The 22,424-nt window shown below is 34.0% G+C and overlaps 1 protein-coding gene across 3 annotated transcripts in view; it reads left to right on the top strand.

Annotated features, from left to right (window-relative positions):
• The window catches only part of LOC120330735 (structural maintenance of chromosomes flexible hinge domain-containing protein 1-like), a 32,083-nt gene extending 10,576 nt beyond the window's left edge, over nt 1-21,507 (top strand). For all 3 annotated transcript variants that reach the window (XM_039397642.2, XM_039397640.2, XM_039397639.2), the window contains exons 18-43: nt 1,593-1,784; nt 2,157-2,295; nt 2,850-2,978; nt 3,470-3,569; nt 3,843-3,975; nt 4,679-4,797; nt 5,889-6,035; nt 7,346-7,460; nt 10,080-10,192; nt 10,390-10,535; nt 11,005-11,209; nt 11,670-11,840; nt 12,908-13,113; nt 13,720-13,880; nt 14,168-14,280; nt 14,872-15,040; nt 15,574-15,836; nt 16,819-16,945; nt 17,077-17,231; nt 17,661-17,834; nt 18,224-18,325; nt 18,984-19,191; nt 19,605-19,675; nt 20,175-20,346; nt 20,428-20,586; nt 20,815-21,507. In XM_039397642.2, the coding sequence (XP_039253576.2) occupies nt 1,593-1,784; nt 2,157-2,295; nt 2,850-2,978; nt 3,470-3,569; nt 3,843-3,975; nt 4,679-4,797; nt 5,889-6,035; nt 7,346-7,460; nt 10,080-10,192; nt 10,390-10,535; nt 11,005-11,209; nt 11,670-11,840; nt 12,908-13,113; nt 13,720-13,880; nt 14,168-14,280; nt 14,872-15,040; nt 15,574-15,836; nt 16,819-16,945; nt 17,077-17,231; nt 17,661-17,834; nt 18,224-18,325; nt 18,984-19,191; nt 19,605-19,675; nt 20,175-20,346; nt 20,428-20,586; nt 20,815-20,885 (3,860 nt within the window). In that variant the 3' untranslated portion in view covers nt 20,886-21,507. The remainder of the gene's footprint in view (nt 1-1,592; nt 1,785-2,156; nt 2,296-2,849; nt 2,979-3,469; nt 3,570-3,842; nt 3,976-4,678; nt 4,798-5,888; nt 6,036-7,345; nt 7,461-10,079; nt 10,193-10,389; nt 10,536-11,004; nt 11,210-11,669; nt 11,841-12,907; nt 13,114-13,719; nt 13,881-14,167; nt 14,281-14,871; nt 15,041-15,573; nt 15,837-16,818; nt 16,946-17,076; nt 17,232-17,660; nt 17,835-18,223; nt 18,326-18,983; nt 19,192-19,604; nt 19,676-20,174; nt 20,347-20,427; nt 20,587-20,814) is intronic.
• The last annotated feature ends 917 nt before the right edge of the window (nt 21,508-22,424 follow it).

Here is a 22,424-nt window from a genome sequence, read left to right as displayed (position 1 = left end):
TCAGACAAAATAACAGCATTCGTGGGTCTGCATGGGACTCCTGCGTTTGGGAACTGTTGTTTGCGGGCCAGCCAGAATTTAATGATAAATAAAAGCACGCACATATTGACAAACATATATTAATTTATGAATAGTTGATGATAATAAAATTATAATTGATATACCATTATTGTAACTTATACTGTAGTTCATCAAGATAGATATATTTGGAACCAAAAAGCCCACCAGCAGCACTTTGTCTGCTTTTGTATGTCCACTGGATATCTGATTAAAGCAAATGAATGCAATTGTGTTTTTCTGATTATAGCAGATCCAGTAAGAAATATTTGCATCCCCAAAAATGCAAGTTTTCCCAGCACACATAATATGATATATTATACTAATATGAACTAAGTCGCAAATAGGGCTGTCCAACCGAACCAAATATTCGAAATCGAATCGAATCCCAAATTATTCGAATCGTTTTTCGGCTAATTTTCGAATCGCTAAAATTAGGTACCTGTACATAAAGCGGAAACCACCTTTACGGGATGTTTTTCATCGGGCAAGCGGCGGCGCTCCGAGCTCAGACCACTCTCGCTCCCGGCTTAATTGGTTTCCTGATCTCGCCTTCATTTTGTGATAAACATGTCATTACTAATGCCCGCCCGGTGGCACGTGATTAGCCATTTCATGCATGGTCATCATAACAAGGTATAATCGGTCATGACGTTTTTAAGAGAGAACAAGGAGAAAAAGGAGACAATTTAGAAAACGATAGTTCTATAAATAGAATCGATTTGAAGCTGTTGAGTTAGTTATCATAGGAACATGGTACAGGCAACTCAAAGCTGAAACAGGTGTTTTGGGATCCTTATGATGACAATACCTTCTTTGAATGGAATTTGTAATTTCTTATGATGGCATTACTGTATTATCCATCTATATACCAAGACAAATAATTGCACTCTTGCATTTTGATGGCTGTTGTACACTAACAATATCATAGTCGTCAAATAATATTGTCATCAAACTAGCTTGGAAATTTTAAATGCAATTTTGAACTTGAGCAACAGTTTTATCTATATTGATGACTGTTATTATTTTGCTGAAATTTACACAAAAAAACATAAGACTAGTGAATAGGATTAAAATACCATCTACAGGCTTTACATGTCCTATTAAAACTGAATCCATCAAAATTGAGATTGCAATTTTTGAATAGTGCAATTTTTACTCTTAACACTCAACAGTTTTCGAGACCCAAATTTTGGAGTCCTCCAATTTTTTTGACCAGTTCATACAAGCGTGTGATCTCCTTTCATAAATCTGGAAACATTGTATTGCAAAATACCAGCAGTAAGTAAGATGTAACTGCACATACGTTACCACAACATCGAAGGGCAGGCGTTTTTTGTATAATAGAGATAGATTTAATATTGCGCAATAATATTCGGTTCGATTCGGCGAAAATATTCGATTCGAATCAAAAAATTATTCGATTTTGGACAGCCCTAGTCGCAAATTAGTTCTTCGTCTCAAATTATTCATGTCAGATGTGAGTGAGTAACTGCAAGCAATATTAATTGAAAAATATTTACAATTATTCACAGGTGCAATGCGAATTGAAATTCGTAACAGACGCAAAGAATCAATACAAAAATTACCATCAAATGCTGGTAGTCGTAAACTTTTATTAGAACAACGATTATTATATGAAACAAATGATAGAGGAAAAATTCGTGAGATTACAAGCCATGTTACAACACATGCTAAAACATGGCCATACTGGTTCAAGAAAATGGGTGAGTTTTATTGTTTTTTGCACTAAATTGTTTGAAATCTTCATCGAGAGACATAACCTATGTATAGTTTAGTTGCAGTAATCAAGAACGACCCTGAAAAACTGGATAGATTAAGCTTAAAATCATCTGCCAGTATCATATGATGGGAGCTTCTTGAAAAGTAGTACAAAATGGTGTTTCGGAAGATTTTAGGATTAAATTTGAACCAGTTTTTATGCACCAACTGGCAAAACGACTCTCCAAATGAGCACTGATATCTTTGCAATGGCACATGGAGAATGAGGAGAATTTTTCTGATATCTGGGTTTGGAATATATTTATTGTGATGCACCCACCGTATCATAATATCCGAACCATATTGTTTTGCTTTAGAAAACATAAAAGCATTGGGAACTTACACGATTCAGCTACGAACAATGTTAAATGAAAGTGGTGTTTACACGTATGCAGACGGCTGTATTTTGCCTCAAAAAGAATTGAAATTTATAATAAGAGAGGCTCCCCCAAGCAGGTTCGATTGCATGAATGTCAAATTAACAGTTTTAAATGTCATATCAATGACATGCTTTTCTTGTTTCTCTTTGATATATTTGAATTACATGCACCATATATATATATTTATAACTTTTGTTCAAAAACATTGTTATGGCAATAAACTATACAATATCTGACATGGGCTGGTAACTGGTCAAGAGGCTGTTGTTAGTCATATGATTAAGTCATCTGTCGGCTTACTCTCGACCAACATAAATGTATAAATCATATCCTATCATTCAAAATTTGATAACTTTATTAGTTGGTATTTTGATTTTGTGGATAATAAAATCTTTGAATTGCTCAATTTAATTAACTCTACTTTTAACATTAACTATGGCTTGATGACTTGAAAATGACTTGAAGTGATACTCTTTCACTCAAGTTTAAACTGATAAAAATGGAAATTAGATTTGACTTGGTCTCAGTAGTCGATGATTTGACTCCAATCCCGTCTTCATTCCTTGAAAGAATGCACAACAATATTGTTATATTTAATGACAAAACAATGAAACTGCTATGAAATTGCAGATTTCTTGTCGGAATGTTGGAGTCTCCACTCAGAATAGGAGAACCGTTTGATATTCCTTTAGAACTTCAAGATGAACACGGACATCCGACTGCTGCATCAGATGATTTTAAACCAGTTCTTAATTCTGAGTATGTTTTTATTTGTTATCAATTTTTATCAATTGTTATCAATTTTTATCAATTGTTATCAATTTTTATCAATTGTTATCAATTTGTTATCAACTTCTGCTAGCTGGACATGACACAGTTATTCAACATTAACTGCTCTAAACATCCAACTGTATTTTGTATTATACAATTTGTTTACAATGCAGAATGAATTTCAGATATTTATATAATAAATGATTTCCTCCAAAAATTTTGGAATGATTATTATTATTTTCATAATAAATGTTCTTACATAATACATGCTTTTCATAAAAATTATCACACAATATTTTTGCCAGGTTAGCCATTGTGAAGCATTACTAAAATCAATCACAGATAATGTAGTTTGTGCCAAAGGGCAATGATTATTGACATATATACGTACTTATGATTTATATTTTAGTAAGATTGCGTGATAGCTTATACTTCTGGTTTTGAAACATACAGCATTTACTTTTGAAACTACTTTACAGGGGTCTTCAGTTGTCATATGCAGACATTGAGTCAAGACAAAATACACTTATTATCAAAGGTGTTGTAGCAATCGGTACTGTAAACTCACAACATGGAAAAGTAATTGATTTGCCTATATTTTTTAACTTTTTTGTTATGGTTTAGTTTGTGAATTGTTGAAAGAATTTTTTTGTACTTTCGAATTATCTATTTATTCCAGATTTGTCTGCAATTGAAAAAAGGGAACTAGAAATAGGTTTCACCACAAAAGTTGTCTTTATTTAGGCAGTAGGTAAAATTGAAGTTTGGGCCATATTCAACATTTAATCATCCATCCACACAAAAGATTTGCTTTCTTGTTCTTAGAGAGAATCATGGATTATTTGTTTTCAGAATTTTATTATGACTGTCATTCTGCCCACAATGAAGAGAGAATTGCAGTCAATGAAAGTTCGATTGTTACCTGGTCAACCACATGCTTTGCTTATTGATGATAGAAATGATGACAAGAATGATGTTGACGATGGTGAGAATTGTTTTCAATATATATTGCATGAAGGGATCCAAAAAAATATCAAATACATTCAAAGTTGGTTTTATTCGATATAGCTATTTCTGTATTTTGGAAATAATTTGAATAGCTTTCTGAAGTGTTCAGCATTTTTCCATCAGACAGCAAGGAAATTTAATTTTCCTCTGAAAATGTGAAAAGCGGGTAATCAAAACAGACTTTATTTGTATCAAACGTTCTTCATTTCCCAACTTAATTTCTATGATTTTATGATGATTCATGTAGAATCCTCCATTGAACATGACTCTGAATAGATTCGGAATACTGAGTTCTTCGGTTTTGGCCATGCATGGTAATGTATTTTTTCTCTAAGAATTGAGCAAAAATAAAAGTACTCCCGTAGTATGAGTACCAGGTTAGGGTAAAGCCATTGTTTTTATTCTGTTTTTCCTTATTTTAATTCTATTACGAGTTCGGGGACTGTTTGTGTTTGCCAAATGAATATATCCCCTGCCCATAGGCTTTCGTCCCTCTACACAACTTGATGTAAAGTAGGCGAACAAAATTAGTTGCCTCCATATTGGTACACAAACTTCTGGAGCACCAAAATAAATTTCTATTTTGATTATATGGAATAAATTAGCCTTATGATTCAACCTAGCCAAACTGAACTGTTTTTACATTTACTAGTCAATACAAAATTAGTTTACTTTTACAGATTCAGATGAAATAAAATGCTTTGATATTGAAAATCTTTCCAGCATTTCTCTTCGAGTGCACGTCGTTGATGTTGCCGGAAATGTAACTCTGGGACAAAAGTTGATCGTACAGGCCAAGGTATCTGTTGTGCATTGTTGTATCACAACCCAATGTGTTAAATGTATAATTTTTCTTGTATAACTGTCTCAGTTTTTGGTTGGCGCAAGTTAAGACCTTGGGTTTGAAGATCATGTCATTATCGAAGCGGAAGGTCTTCCATAAATACATATCAGTGTCTACTTTGGAGTTACTATGTGAAATACCATAAAAAAAATATTAGGTTGAATTTCAAGTATACATGTATTATAATGACCTGTGTGTAAGAATTGATACTATGTAATGTCATAATATATTTGATGTTGTTATTGCATACAGTAAATTTATCTACTTGGGTCTTTATTAAACTGTTATACCTCACTGAGACTGTTTATAGCAACAATTTTCAACTTTCAAGAGTAACAGCATTTGAATATTAAGTTTGCCTTTTATTGCCTGGAAATTCGGCTGATATTATGTTTTGTGTTCCATACTAAGAAAAATTCGCCCATGGTGTTGCTCATCGTGCTAAGTGTTAAGAATACGCTTGTTACGGCACCTCTGATTACTCTGCGTGGGTTCACAGGTTTGAATCCCATGCGGGGATGGTTATGTGCGAGAGGATTGCTGGACTCCTCGCCACTGTGGGTGGGTTCACATAATGCTGGTCGGTTACGGCTTCCTCAACAATCAAGTCCATGCTTCTGAAAACAAATAACTAACCAATCCCATACCCGACATAAAATGGTAACCGGACGAGAGGCCGTGGTTCGCCATATGGTTAAGCCGTTTTATTGGCTTTCTTCTCCCCCGGATAAATATGTAAATCCTATCCTATCCTAAGTGAATTGCATCTTCGACACGGTTCCATATCAAATCAGGTTTGATCCTACAGTTCAATGTAAGAGAATAATGATTTATATATTTTGTGGGGTCCATGTAATTCTGGTTCCAATCTGAATTATTTATACAATTGTACACCCAGCGTGATATTTAATGTTAGATTCGATTGTGTGTAAATATTTTTTTCCCGACCTATGAACTGTCTTTGTTCCTTAGAAAGGATTTTTGAAGGATTTTATTTAAGCTGATATTAAATAGATGCATTATAATATATTTCTACTATTTTCCAGTTTCCTTCAAATTCTGGTGTTCCTGCACTTACATGTGATTGTTCAGAAAGTGGGCGAGGAACTTTATCGGGTCGAATTGCAATGAAGAAATTGAAAAAAGAAAAGAAATCGATAAAAGTTAAGATCGAGGTAGTCGGAAATAAAGATGTAAGATGAAGTCTTCATTTGTTTCAAATATTTTGGCGTTTGTAACTGTGCATGGTTTGTCCTATGCTAAAGGCATTATCATATCTTTTACCACTGCAATTTATTGTTATGCTATTGATCACGGGTGGTCCAACACGTCGATCGCGATCTACTGCTTGAGACGTGCCGATCGACCGGTTTGATGCTGAGTGAATTTTATTGAAATACCTTCAAAAATTGCTTGAACCAGTTGTGTGTTTACAACAGGAAGAATACAGTACCTAACATGCACAAAATACAATATACACATACGGTATTCGAGTCTGGGCAAGCCCAATAAAGCATATTATTACGTAACAAATGCAAGTTTTGCCGCTGTCAAGGTTTAAAAATGAAGTGCCGAATATTGCGTGTCTAGACTGACAAACGATTTTACAATAACTTCCGCAGTATGCGAAAGTTATTGTCTCACTCCAAGAGTAGTGTGATCAATTTCATTTGCAATGGTAGCTGTGGCATCAAAACGCCCATCTTCTTCTAATTCTAAGCAAGCAAAGAATCGCGTTTGGAGGAAATAATTGTAAATTAGATACTGAAGTTTGAGCAATCATGTAACATTCATGGTTTGAGAATGTTTATTTTTCGCTATTCAGACATTACATGAATACTTGGCAAGGTTTCTTGATAAATTTTCAACACTAAAAGGACTAAAAACTAGGCAGACCACATATCTGAATTGTATGATTTGAATAGATCTTAAATAAATGATGAAACATTCACTCCGGGTACAATTAAATACTCAAATTAACAACTTGAATGGAACAATAAAATACAAATTTTGTGTCAATTTTATTAAAAATGCGGCCACAAAGTTGAGTTTATTGGCAGTGGTGAAGTTTTTCATATGTGTGTGTGCAGTTATCTGCGTATTCAGTATCCATTCGTTTTTGTGTATGACCTTATTACCGGTCAGTCGATCACAAGCTATTTTGAAGATTTTAGTTAATCGCGGTCAAAAGCAGGTTGACCTCCCCTGCTATAGATCAATGTTTACACATATTTTTAATTTGACAACCTTGGGCGTATTTGACACAACCATACTTTAGTATCAATTTGAGGTCATATAACATTTGACAGTGCTCCTATGCTGGTTCTTACAATTATCGAGTATATCTTCATATACCGACAGTACAATATATGTCATTTGGTAAATTCTTTTATCATTTGGCTTGAATTTTATGTGGCTATATTAGTCATTTGATGACTCTGTATCCATATTATTGTGCATTGTTTTCTTTATTATGCGTGAGAAGATTTTATTTGTCTTTCAGATAAAACCTTGTTTTTGTCAATTCAATGTATCACCTTCTACAAATGTCAAAGTGATTGAAGTTTTTTATACAGATCCATATTCGGATGATTCAGATTTAATCAAGCTTAAAATGGGTATTGTTGTGTTTATTACTTTATTATAACCAGACTATTCAACAAACATTCAATATGAAAAACTATGAATAAAAAACAATTTATTTAGGCTAGCTCAGGGTGGTCCAACCCCAGGCCCGCGGGCCACATGTGGCCCGCCGCGTCATTTGCGGCCCAAGATGCATTTGTGCGAAGGTTACCAAAAAATCGCATTTGGAGTTGTTTCGTCATGAAAATAACCAAAACTATTTTGATGTCACTGAATTGAGTAGTGTTATGGCTAGCTGAAGCAACTAGCGAAGTTGATTTATGTGCTTGGGTAGTCTAAATTGTTATCTGGCTTTCCAATTTTTTGATCGGGAAGATATGCTAACAAAATAGGCTTCATAGAGAACTAAAAAATCGAATGAGGAATCTATTAGCCTAGGTTGGCTACGCATGTTAACTGAATATAATTCCTGCCGGATCTTTTTTTGTAACCAGACTAATTTTCACTCTTGCTATAGCATCCTTGCGGTATTCGCATACGGATCCACCTGCGCAAAGGCATACGGCAAGGAAAGGTAGTAAGTTTCACGTAACCCCAACTGTTAGTTAGACTAAACAGTACTAAAAAAATTTAGTAATTATCCTCATGTATCCCAAATTTGGTAAAATTCGGTAATCAATCAATCTGCAGTTATTTGTAAGTTTTTTTTAAACATGAGTTTGAAAAGAAAGCTGACCAATTCAAACAGATTTTTGACTGGATATGGGATATCATACCATAATGCTTGCTTAATATATATGTCTGCAAGTTATGTCGGTGACAATCCAAAACGGCATTTTCTTCGTTATGAAAAATTTGAAATCTCACTAAGTGTAAATATAGTAAGATTTTTGCACGTTTTAATGAGTTTTTGGTGGTTTTTGCACGTTTTAGCTTGATAAATGACAAATAATGATCGGTGTGTTTGGACAATAGAAGTGTTTGTTTTGTATTGCACTGTTTACCCATTCTAGGCACTATTGTGGCCCGCGAACAATACAAAAATAATAATGTGGCCCGCTAGGCCGACAACCTTAGACCACCCTGGGCTAGCTAGTCCAACAGCTAGGCTAACGCTTATATAATAATAGGAAGCACAATGTAACAATCGGGGTCATAATGACGTTACTTTCATCAATTTTTCAATGGAAATTTATATCCAGAAAAAGTATAGTCGTCATTAGGGCTGTCCAAAATCGAATAATTTTTTGATTCGAATCGAATATTTTCGCCGAATCGAATCGAATAATCGGATATTATTGCGCAATATTAAATCTGTCTCTATTATACAATAAACGCCTGTCATTCGATGTTGCGGTAACGTATGTGCAGTTACATCTTACTTACTGCTGGTATTTTGCAATACAAAGTTTCCAGATTTATGAAAGGAGATCACACGCTTGTATGAACTTGTCAAAAAAATTGGAGAACTCCAAAACTGTTGAGTGTTAAGAGTAAAAATTGCACTATTCAAAAATTGCAATCTTAATTTTGATGGATTCAGTTTCAATAGGACATGTAAAGCCTGTAGATGCTATTTTAATCCTATTCATTGTGTAAATTTCAGCAAAATAATAACAACCATCTATATAGATAAAACTGTTGCTCAAGTTCAAAATTGCATTTAAAAATTCCAAGCTAGTTTGATGACAATATTATTTGATGACTATAATATTGTTAGTGTACAACAGCCATCAAAATGCAAGAGTGCAATTATTTGTCTTGGTATATAGATGGATAATACAGTAATGCCATCATAAGAAATTACAAATTCCATTCAAAGAAGGTATTGCCATCATAAGGATCCCAAAACACCTGTTTCAGCTTTGAGTTGCCTGTACCATGTTCCTATGATAACTACCGTAACTCAACAGCTTCAAATCGATTCTATTTATAGAACTATCGTTTTCTAAATTGTCTCCTTTTTCTCCTTGTTCTCTCTCAAAAACGTCATGACCGATTATACCTTGTCATGATGACCATGCATGAAATGGCTAATCACGTGCCACCGGGCGGGCATTAGTAATGACATGTTTGTCACAAAATGAAGGCGAGAGAAATATCGGGAAACCAATTAGGCTGGGAGCGAGAGTGGTCTGAGCTCGGAGCGCCGCCGCTTGCCCGATGAAAAACATCCCGTAAAGGTGGTTTCCCCTTTATGTACTGGTACCTAATTTTAGCGATTCGAAAATTAGCCGAAAAACGATTCAAATAATTTGGTTCGCTTGGATATCCCTAGTCGTCATTTCAGCAGACACAAGTGGGCCGGATGAAATACTTGAGTGGGCCAGATTCGTTCAGCAGGCCGTAATTTGCCCACCCCTGTTATTGTGAAAAATTGCTTTCATTCATAATTAAGGAACCAATCCGTTTCAAATTTGCACCTGTTTAAAATGGGAGAAGTCGCTAGAAGGCCTGTTCTCCCTTTTTCTCTTTATTTTACAATTTTTTTGTTTTTTGTTTCTTAATAATCACAAGCACACCTTTATATTAAGTACAATCCTATCTTAGTTTGAATTTTGAACTTTGAACCCAAAGTTGGATGGGATTGTACTTACTATGTAGGTGTGCTTGAGAGTTATAGAAAAACAGCAAACTCTATTATTTTTAAGGTTCCGATATTTACTGGCAAGCTGGAGAAATAATGTCCGACATGAGTTTTCGACTACTGGATGAAGCAAGACGAGAGGTTGTTCTGAACAAAAACGTTTGTTCTGGAATCAGGGTATTTCCTAATTAATAAATTCTTTATCATAAAACTCCTAACATGTACGATAGATAACAACGTTTCATGGACTCAGATGTTCGATAAACATACTTGAAATGTCAGTTTTTTTGTTCATTTTTACTTCTATATGTACAGTGAAATTTTCATGGATTTTTATGTTGGAAATATTAAGTACTGATTACTGACGTTATTAGGTCAACTGGACAAATCATGTATCATCAGAAGATTTATGTTCTGGAAAGCTACCTGATATAACTATTCCTACAAATGTCAGGGATACGAAATATTGCGAAATCATTTATGCTGGACAGAAAAATATTGATTTTTCATTCAATATAAAGTATGTATTGCTTAAAAGTTGTTTTATTTCAACATTTCCAACCTAGAATGGCCGATATTGGATGTCTACTGTATTGAATAGATCATAAAATAATTTTACGAAGTTCATTTAAAAATGAATCATATAATATACAAATATCTGCGTTATTAAAATATAGCTTTATCCAATACAATAATTTTCAAATATCGATTAGTAAAGTCTTTATTAAATATTATTCAACGCAATAATTTTTTTACTCTCCATTTTGACAGGATTTGTGTCTTATTTATTTTGAGAGCTGATATAAATTCTCTATTCTTTCAAATATATGTATCACAGAATAATTTGCTATATATCCATTCGTTTCTGCAAACTGATTTTAATGTGAAATACAAACATACAATAAAATTTCATATTTATTTATTCAAACTAAATATTTTTGCATGTCCTTTAACTAGCAAGTTTTATCCAACAAATTTTTTACTTCTAGGCCAATTGCAGGCGAACCAGCTGCTATAAAGTGCACAGTGGTCGGATCTCGTGATATTCAACTTGGAATTACGAAAAATGATCCTATTACTGTGTCACTGTTGGACAGTCATGGCAACAAACTTAACGTCAGAGAAAGTCAGTTAGATCTTGTTCGAGTATCTGCAGAAGGGCTGGATGAAACGCTGATTGAGAAGAATATAGTGGTGCGTTTTTAAGTGTTTTGCGTTCTGATTTGAACAAAAATCTGATCAAATGGTTGTTTAATAGTTTGTTTGATAGCTTTATTGTGTTGACTTTTTAGTTTTTTTGTTTGTTCTTAATTAAGGTAGTAGGACTGCCATAATTCTATTTAATTTCAATAGCTGATGTCACCACAGTCAATTGTTTTCTGTAACTTTGCCCAGAGATCATTTTTGACTTCTGAGTAACCTTGTTTTTTGAAATAAAAACGAGGAAGACCCAATTTTGCATTGCCAAAATATTGTCAATGCAGCTTGTATGCAAATTCATGCGTGCTAAATTTGATTTAAAACACAGTTGTTGCATGACTGAAGAGATTTGAAATTCAAGAGAATATTTGTAGATATTGGAATACCGAACTTATATTTCAATGTACAGACTTCCTGTAGTAGGGATTAGATAATGTGATTGAAACTTTTTCAGAACAACACTGTCCACCTGAACAATATTCAATTCAATCAAGGACCACTTGGTAGTCGAGAAATATGTGTTATGTATGGGCATAGTGAACCAATAACAGAATATGTACTTCTACAAATAATTGCTGGAACTCCTGTCATGATTGATATTTCTGGCTGGTCTGATTTCTCGAAGGTAAAATGTTTTATTCTTAGCATTAGCAAATCAACCCTTCTGCCTAGGTTTCACTGCTTATCCTGTCTGATTTTGCATGTGGGAATCCTGTGAAAAATTCATATATGTCAGAGGATTTCTGTACCATGTGCCGCCACAGTATACTTCATGTTATCCTCTTGCCAGTTACAGTTTCCTCTAATACCAAGTTAATGCATCAGAACTGAATAGCTGATTAACTATTCTCGTATGCAACATGAACTGGCAACATAACGAGATATTTATTGGTGTAAATTAATGTTTTATTGAACATATGCGATACTAAACATAAACAGTTCAGTTGTCACCACAAAAAGCAGAATATAAAGTCAGACATATGACACATGTTGCATGTGCTATACCGAAGTGCTGAATGACTTCTGGAGACCAGCATGGCAGTATTTATACCCAGGAAGCATGCTTCAGTGGTTTTAACCACTAGTTTAACCACACAGTTGAACTATGTATGTCTGAAGAAGTCTGACCTTGGTCAGACGAAACGTTACAGAAATATATTTGTGTTAGTGTGCAGCAAGACTCTTGAATCACTTAGGATTGTTATCTCTACTCTTGCTACAGCATCCTTGCAATATATGCATACGGATCCACCGGCACAAAAGCATAGAAGAAGGATAAGTAGCTAGTCTCACAGAAATCAAATAATCAGCACAAGATGACACGAGAGACTGTGGTTTGCCTTATGTCTGAGCTGTCAGTTCTTATCCCACCATATCCATTGTATGCTATAATTGAATGGCAGCCCCCTTTGCCATGTTCATATGTGCCACAGAAGGGATACAGTTATGTGAAAAAAAAATGCAGGCAATACTTAAAAAGTTCGTATGTGATGTGGCACAGGTCAACTTGATTTTGAATAATTGCAGCGAATTTTGTTAGTCCAAAAAAAAAAATATTTAAATCATTCAGAATTTCGATCTCAGGGAAATGTGTATTACATTGATATTTCACAATGCATAGATTCTGATATATAGATTTTGCATGGTTTCTAATTTCATGTTGCGATTTATATCAAAATTCTTCTCCTATAGCCTGTAGCTGTGCTAAGTGGAACTCGTATCCAGGAAGAAATTAAAGTACAACTCCTCGATGGATGGGGTAATGCAGCTCGACAAAAAGGTGTCAAAGTTCTGCTTGGCAAAGATTCTGCTGTCAAACTGACTCCTAATCCAGGGATGTTGTTAACTGATATAGATGGAGTTGCTGTGTTTAAAAAGTTTTCTGTTTCTGGAAAAAGGTGATATAATTGTGGAATTTAATTTGAAAGATCTGAACAAGGTGCTAAAATAGTATCACTCACTAAGAATTTTGCAAACACAATGCACAATATTACTCTAGTCATCACCACGAGTAGATATTCAAATTACAAATGCATTTGATGAAGGAAATTTTAGACAAGAGATTCTCAACCATTCTCCTGTCAAGTTTTAAAACGATTATCCTGCTGTAAGATAACACCATATTTAAGTGGTACTATATTAATTAAGAGTTTACAATTTTAATAAATGATATTGTGAAAGATATTATTAGAATATTTGATTCGAACTCGTTATCGTAAACATTAGTGTGAAGGATGTGCCTGTTTGTTGTAATTCATTTTTTCTATTTGCTGAATAGTATTAGATATGATACACATGTACTCTACAATAAAAAAATTGACATTACATTAAAATTCAACTGCCATTCAAGTACACACATAATTATTCCTGCCATGAGTGATGAACTCTAAGCTTATTCTTAGTCTTCACCCTGATCAGATTTGGAACAAACATGTCCAATAGTATTTATATACTCTTTTCAAGTTTTTTGCTAATTGTTCTGTTCTTTAATTGTTTTTTTCCAGAGGAGAATATAATTTACAGCCACGTGTTGTTGTGAACAGAACTTCAATAGAGGGACCTAAATTGAAGATTAGTATTTTACCAAACACTGAAACACCGACATGTATTAAAGTATTTTATGATCAATCAATAAAGTCAGTTGTTACTGGAACAACATGGCCAGGTTTGTAGTGAATATGATATTGAAAAATCAAATTCAGACATAGAAATATCGATGAATTGATGAATTTTAATTCATTATGATTTATGAAAGTTTATTTTTTGCCATTCTGTGCGCTTCACTTGCTCAAAACAAAAAATTTTCAAATTAAACGTGAAATCAAAAACTTTAAATATTAGGTAAATTCAATAAAAATAAGAGAATTGAATTTATACTTCAATCGCCTTATTGAATCTTTCTAAATAGTGGTTAATAAACTAAATAAAAATTGAACAAAACATTATGTTTAGATTTTGAAGTTAACGTGCAATCAGAAGAAGGCATGCCTGTAACGTCAAGTGTTCACATATGCATGGCTGTATGGAAAGGAAAACCATTGAGAGATAAATCTGTGCCTTTATCGGTAATTAGTTTTATATTCATTATTAGTGTGTTGAAGATTTCTAGGATCGACGGTTCTAATCCGCGTGTTGCTCTAACCCAGCGTTATAAACAGTTTAGTTATTGTGCTCTGGAGACCCAATGCCCACAACACACATGGGTGTAAGAATTACGCATTTACGAGCCAAAAAAATTTTTGTTAATAAGAATGTTTAAATCCACCACTTTATTATGTATAGAGTTGACAAAAGTCAATACTAAAGCAAAATATTTCAAATTTTCATATTTAACCCAGGAGAGGAAAGTCGGTAAGATGGGTTAATTATATAGCGAACCACTGCTTTTTATTCGGTTACTGGTCCATGTCGAGTTTGGGAATAGTTGATCATTTATTCTTCCAGATAAGTGAATCATTATAATGCAGAACGCAGTCTGACAGTTATGTTATCCAACATGCAATGGTGAGGGTCTCCTTGCAAGGTAGTTGGATCTGTGATACGAAGCCCTTTACTAAGTCGTGGCATTTGTTGAACATAATGTAAAATCCCTTGGAAATATTAGATCCTCTTGTTTTCTATTCTTTTCAGAGAAATACATTTTTGAAATTTAACAGGCGGAGTTTCATAGGATCAATGAACCATCACAAGGTGTCCAAAATTTCAACAGTTATCGAGCGCCGACTATTGCATCAAGCTACAGTATCTGTTTTTGTTTGTGTGACAGTCCCAACTCAAGAAATTTTCTGATGGTCAGCGAAATTATAAAGATAAATGTTGTACCTGGTTTGTTTTTTGTTATTTTATTGAATTCGATTCTTAGTTTAAACCAGGGAGAAAGACTTATTGATTTCCTGTTTTTTTTCATCCGATCTTGGCCCAGTGATTTAACATTTGAGTACCCAAACCCTTTTGTTACAATGGACCTCTAAAATGATTTTGTTAAGCGTTGTGGACCCCTCTGAATAGTAATATATAACTTCTGAAATCATGATTCTCATGAAACCGCTTTAATGAGGGTTGATATAAAATATACTCTGTACTAATCGTGCATAATAATAAGAACCAACAGTGTCAGACGTGTCATTACAATTTATAAAAGGCAATCAGTTACATGTTGCTATTTTGTTTTCATGATGTGCATGCAAATCCATGAACCCCTGGTAGTCATTTATGAATCCTTAGAACCACTGTATTAGTTGTTTCTATGTTCAAGCCAAACAAGCGAAGTCAAAAGTACAAAATTTAGTTCACACCTATTAGCGTTTCCAGCAGTGTTTGGAAAATTGTATCTAACATTGCATTATTTGAATTTTAAGGTCCTCCTTATAGACTCCAGCATGAAGTTGATCCAGGAACACCCACAGTTTCTAACACAAAAGTGGCCAGAACGATTATCAGAAATCTTACGCTCGTGTTAGAAGACAAGTTTGGCAATAGCACAGGTCATGACGTCAATGGCCAGGTGACTGTCATCATTGAAACATCTGAACAAACTCTTAAATCGGCAGAGGTTCCGAAGTTTGATGGAAACTGTGCAAGACTGGAAATGCCAATGAAAAATGGAAAGATTGTGATGAACGTAAGTGGTTTTTAGTCAACTCAATCCTAAACATATTTTAAGAATTGTGAGACTATTTCTTATTCAAGAAGCTTTCATTTTTTACCATGATGTTTCTAAGCAAAGACATACGGTAGTTTTCTTTTCTATGATTGCTTTACGTCACCAAAAAAACCACAAAGACATATATAGTGACATTTCCTGCACTCGTATAATGCTAATAACTAGACTTTACTGTTTTTTCTTATTACTGTATTGATTTTCAATTATATCGGGAAATTAGGAATTGTTTAATCTTCCGGGGTCAGGGCTCACAGTTTGGGAACCACTTTGCTAAAGGATCTACCATTCTGCCCATAGAGTTAATTGAAATCATGCTATATTCTCACTTTTATGACTACCGTATTTGCTCGTTTTGTAGCCCGGGCCCATATTTTTTCAACCAACTCACCAAATGGGCCCTTATTCAAACCGGCCCTTATTCAAGCACGGGCACTTGTTATTTTCGATCGTTACAATAATTAATATATTGTTATTTCCAGTTTTCAAGTATGATTTAAACGAGAATACCGAAAATTTTGACTTTTTCTACGCACCGCAGGTACAAATCCGCAAAAGAAGAGAAGTTTTACGACGCCCTATCAATATTGAAACGACGCACTTGGGCGTAGTGACGCCCAGTTTGAGAACCATGGTGTTACCTAATCAATGCTATCTGTTATGTTCTTGGACGCCTAAGGCGTGAGTGTTATCTACCGGCGCTTAAAATTCAACAGCGTTGTGACGAAAGCGCTTCTTATTTCCTATTGTCCTCTACCACTGAATAATCAGCTTTTACATCGGGCGGGTATTCAAGCATCGACCCTTATTTATTTTTATGTTCTGTTCACACGGGCGGCTATTCAAACGGGCCCTTAATCAAGATCAGGCGGTAAAACGAGCATATACGGTGATTCTCAATACATCTGGTATGAACTAATAACATTTTATAATGTTGTTTCAGAATTTAACTTTGCAAGAAAATTCACCTGGAACAGATGGATCACAATATGTTCTTCATTGTGAATTGACATCTAAACAATTACCAGAGCAATTGCCACCATACATGCTCAAATTTTTCTTCTATAATGGTGATGGTTTTCTTCTTTAAAACTGTCTGTTAAAAACATGAAATTATATTTTTACAATATGGATCAATAGTAATACATATTTTTATGCATTGAGCCATATTGTGAAAATCTAATTTCATGTTTTTCTACAGATAGTTTTAAACAAACTCAAATGAGTGTACTTGCCAAGAAAAGAGATGTGTTAAAGAACGCAATCAATTCATATGAAAGTCTTTTTAATCTACATCACACTCTCTTGAATGAACTGAAGAAAACTTTTAAAGATGCCGATAATAAAAAGAAGCAGGTATGATAATTACGATTGAGTCATGGGGGGCATTTATCTCTTTTAATGTAACATTTTATAACATGTATGATTGTAACATGTATGACCAGTTTCCCGAAGACTTGAAAAGCTCGAATGAAGGCTTTAACCAGATTACTAATGGCAGTTTTTCAACATGACTTACCGGTACTTTTTCCAACCAGCTCAATTTGTTATATTTCAGACATTACACTCTGTAGAAAACACATTTTGGTACTCCCATAGTATGTGTGCCAAGTTAGGGTTAGGCTATAATTTTATTCTGATTTTCCTTATTTTAGTTCTATTACAAGTTCGGGGACTGTCTGTGTTAGCCAAGTGAATATCCCCCCATTTTACACAACTTGATGTAAAATAGGCAAACAAAATTAGTTACCTCTATATGTTTTACCTTTATGTTTTATCTCATAGCTGTTACGAGATTTGCAAAGAGCTAATATGAAGACAAAAGAGATTTCATCAACTGCTGATGTAGAATCCTTAATCAGAAAATTTTCTCGTGAACGTGATGTCATGTTAAATCAACCTCGACGGAAATGCTTGCTCAAGGAATATCCAGACAAAAGTACAGAGATTTTGGGAAAAGTATGATTTTATGATGTTGTGTTGGTGATTGGATCAATTCTGTACAACCGGAATATGCAGATGAATTTGATGTAGTTTTTCATTGATTATTATATTTTGGGAAAGTTTTTAGTAATATAAAAATAAAATTTATTCGAAAGGCGTTTTTGCCTAGAGAAACACTAATTTTCCAATTTTAGTAATTTGTCTTTTGGAAATTTATTTGTGTTTATTTGTCTCATAAGTGATTAAGCAATCATGGAGTGATATATTAGGTTTGTAGAAATTATGGAATTTGAAAATGATCATTTTTTTTCATTTCTTCACAGATTTTCCTGGTTGGTTTCTGCTCATCATACCATTAAAATAGCATAACTCTCGTCTCTCGTAACTAGTATTTTTTGTTTTAGATTGGACATCTGGCTCAAGTGTCAGATGATGCAATTGCATGTGTTTTGTCTTGGCATATGATGGGAGATATGGACTGTCTAGTTACATTTACGTCTAAGAAGGTAAACTGCACATATTATATTGCTCAAATACAAGCAGGTTATTGGACATAAAAGTGAGATTATTTGGATAGGATAGGATTTACATTTTCATCCCGGGGGCGAGGAAAACCGATAAGACGGCCTAACCATATGGCAAACCACGGCCTCTTGTCCGGTTATCATTTTATGTCGGGTATGGGATTAGTTATTTGTTTTCGGTAGCATGGATTTGATGGTGGAGGAAGTCGTATCCGACCAGCGGTTACGTGAACCACCCTATTTGTTTACTCTTATTTCTTGTAAGAGGCAATATATAAATGGAAGATAATGTTTCATGCATTAGACCAACTATTCTAAAAACTGTAGTTTTCTTCAATTGATTCATGCATTGATTTTTAAAAAATGCCTCTTCCATTATTTCAATTAAATGCAAAAAAATATGAATTTTCCAATAAAATGTCAGAGAAAACCACACAGGCTGTAGTGAATTGAACCTTTAAGTTGGTAATCTGTAGATTACAATGCAGAAATTGCATTTATTTTAAACTGTTAAAGTCAATTATAGTTTTTTGTCTTTATCTCTTTGGTTTTCGGTTTTACGATACAACCTACTTACTAAATGTTCACTAATGTCGCAAGGCTAAACTACCCGTCAGATTAACATTAAAAAAATTCTCAGGCTCGAGAAGTGCACAAGGCAACGGGAGGTACCCAACAGCTGTTGCCTCTCGACAGTATTTATAAGAAAAATCTTCCGGATCCAAACAGACCTTTGCCTCATCTGAGGAGACCACCTTCTGCTGGTGGGTTTTCCAATGCAAAAGGAAACCCTGTCTATGCCAGAGACCTTCTCTACTTTCCAAAAGATCCAGATAATTGCAAGATAGGTATGTATTATAATCTACACAATTTGTTGTTTTGTATTAGTATTATTCATTATGTAACGTTGTGTAACCTTTGAACATGCTCTGTACTCAGACAAATGGACTGATATGAAATGAAATGACTGAAATTTCTCTTCATCATAGTTTAGCTGACTTCTTTTGCGCTTAATCTACATATCGCTGTACGAGCTAGTGAGCCACTATCTGTCATTATAGTTGTCATTTGGAATGAAGCAAACTTTAATAATTCATAGTCATGAAATGTTATTCATCACTGCTCTATTTGTCTCATGTATACCTTAGTATATTGTTAATTTAAAGGACATAACAGCATATACAGTAGAATTGAGTGGAGGTGGTGTATAGAATTCTTGTTTAGTTAAAATATCTTTGTTGCATTGTGCTTTTCTATGCAGTTTTTGGAATGTTACTTGGAGAAACGCTGATCATTGACGACTTGGATACAGCTAATGAATACAGAAACAAGGTAGTATAATGATAAATATTTTTTGAAAATAATTTAGTTTATTATTCTTATTTATTTGTTGCATTAAAATCATTGTGACCAGTTTACTGCATATATCATCGGAATGCCATCAGTTACTTACTTACAAAATAATTGAATTATGTAACAAAATTGCCTTCAAGGAATGCAGTGAAAATATGAATTATGTATTGATAGCCGTAATTCACCTTATCATTCTGGTGCATGATTAACTTTCATGCAATAAAACTTTATATTATAATGTGACATGCTAATATATAGTTATATACACGTTTTCATTTTCATTGTTTTTCTCACTTAGCCTAGAGTTGTTAATTACAACTTGAGTAATTTTATCTGTGTTGGCTTTTAAATTAAATAAATTAATCAATTGACACAGCCTGATGTCAAAACAACTTTCATTTAAGGCTCCATTGACCTCATTTTCAATATGTCAATTTCTGACTTGTTTTTAAGCACAGCATATTTATTATCTTGTTAGGTTGTTAAATTCACTTACTGTCCAACTATTCTGACAAGAAATGGAGAACGAATCAGAAGCAATGGAAAGTTTGGTGGCAATCAAAATAAAGCAGTTAGCATTGATAGATTACGTGGAGCTGTATTTGGTGCAATGTTGCCTGAAGAATGCAGCGAAATCGAAAAACAGATCGGTGAGAATCTGTTTTTTTATTAGGAACTGCACAGAAGTATTTTATAACAAATCTGAAATCTTACCATAATGTTTCAATTAGAACTGTTGCGAAAGTATAAAGAAAGTCTCGATGAAACAGATACAGCATTCACCGAACTAAACAATCATGAATCATCATTACAAACTGATGAAATGATACAGAAAAAACATGAGCACAAGGAGGCAATAGAGAGACTGAAGGAAATTGAAAAAAAGATTGGTAATTACTCAAGGGTTCATTTGACCATTTTGACATGTTTTTTGATATGTTTTGACTCGTAGGTTCCATATTTGTATTGAAAAAAAAAATTTTTCTTTTCATCAACAAAACTAAATACGATGATGAAAATTGTAGAGTTCCAGTTAGTGACTTTATTTTTTGATTGTATGCAACATAATTTGTTTGATGTACACCATCACTTCCAAGAAATTTTCTCTTTTCCTTAAGGTCTCACTCGCAGTTCTGCCCCAAGACAAAAAATGGATTCTGGAACTCCAAGCAAAAGAAGACGACGTTGATTTTTACCTGCAATTTATCACTGTAAAAAAGTGCTGAAGGAAGCTTTTTACCTAATGGAATTTCTTCACTTTTAGTTAGGTGCTTTCACCTGATGCTTTTATCACTTGTTCTAGATTTTTGTCTCACTTTTCAGGTACTCAATGGTTCACTTTCATCTATTTCTACTACTCAATATTATTGAATATTTATGCTGTCCAGCAGGATGGATTTTTGATAAAACCATTTGGTTTCGGGTCTGAATAATTTCCTATTTGCCCTCAATTAGCAAACATTACTATATTTGAATATTGAAATAAAGAAAAAAATGGTATTTGAATATTAAACAGTCAACATTCCTGCGACGAGTCGTTATACAACAATGCAGGCTGCATGCAGCATCCTTTTATTTTGTTACATGATAATACTTATCTGCTTTTTAACTTTTTTTCAACCAAAGTCAACTTATTTTTTATGTTCCTTAGTCAACAGTTAGGTATGGTGGTGTATCTTAGATGGTTTTAAAGTATTTGTACTCTGGTGAAATGCGTTTTTACAATTTCCAAAATGTTTGGTGCTTATTTTATTTTTGTATACCATTCTTCTGTGTTTGTTTCATTTGTTATATTGAGTTATTAAACACTTTTAAACAAGTTTGTAGTACATATTTCACGTCATCACTTGTCCATGGGCATCATGTGGAGCGTTAGGAATTGCATTCACAGACATTTTTTTATAAAGTCTAGTTTGTAGTTTTATCTAGATGATGACTAACTCAAACAAACCTGAACTTGCAAAAACAGATAGCAAACATTTACTTCGTGATATTACGCTTATTTCAAGTCTCAAGAATGATCAGCGAGCTATATACACGAATATGTCAGATTTAATTTTTTACTTTGCTACTTTATAATCTGAATATTAAATGGGCGTTAAATACTGGTATTTAAATTACAGCTAGGTATGAAAGCGAACAAACTGGTGATAACTGGACGAATAGGTTGGTGTTAGTGGATAGATGGCAAAGTAAATTGGCGGGCAAATAGTGATGAGAACATGCGTTCATTTTTGCATGACATTACCAAATGAATAAATTTGACCTGAAAATATAACCTTTTTGGAGGGGAACACTACCAAATATCCCATCTCGATTCATTTTTATTCGGGCACCTGTTATGCAGGCCCGAAACTGTAAAGTATTATCTATTAGGTGAAATTCAGAGTTTCATATCACGAGATTGTATTCATTAAATTGCATATTGTTATATAATCTTCGATTTCACAAAAATAAAAATCGTTGGAATTGAGAATTCTCTTTTTGAGAACACTGTGTATGTTTGAAATAACTATTACAGAGTGGTCCAAACCCAGGCCCGCGGGCCAGTTGTGACTCGCAGCGTCATTATCTCTGGCCCGTGTCGTCTTTGCTGGAAGATATTCAAAAAATCGCATTTGGTGTTGTTTCGTCATAACAATAACAGAAAATCTTTTCGACATCTTGTTACATCACTAATGTCACTGAATTGACTAGTGTCACGGCTAGCTGAAGCAACTAGCGAAGT

Source organism: Styela clava, chromosome 6 (assembly GCF_964204865.1).
Source record: "Styela clava chromosome 6, kaStyClav1.hap1.2, whole genome shotgun sequence".
NCBI classification, from domain to species: Eukaryota; Metazoa; Chordata; class Ascidiacea; order Stolidobranchia; family Styelidae; genus Styela; species Styela clava.
The sequence above is the reverse complement of the archived record's forward strand: the minus strand, read 5'-3'. Positions and strand labels throughout refer to the sequence as shown.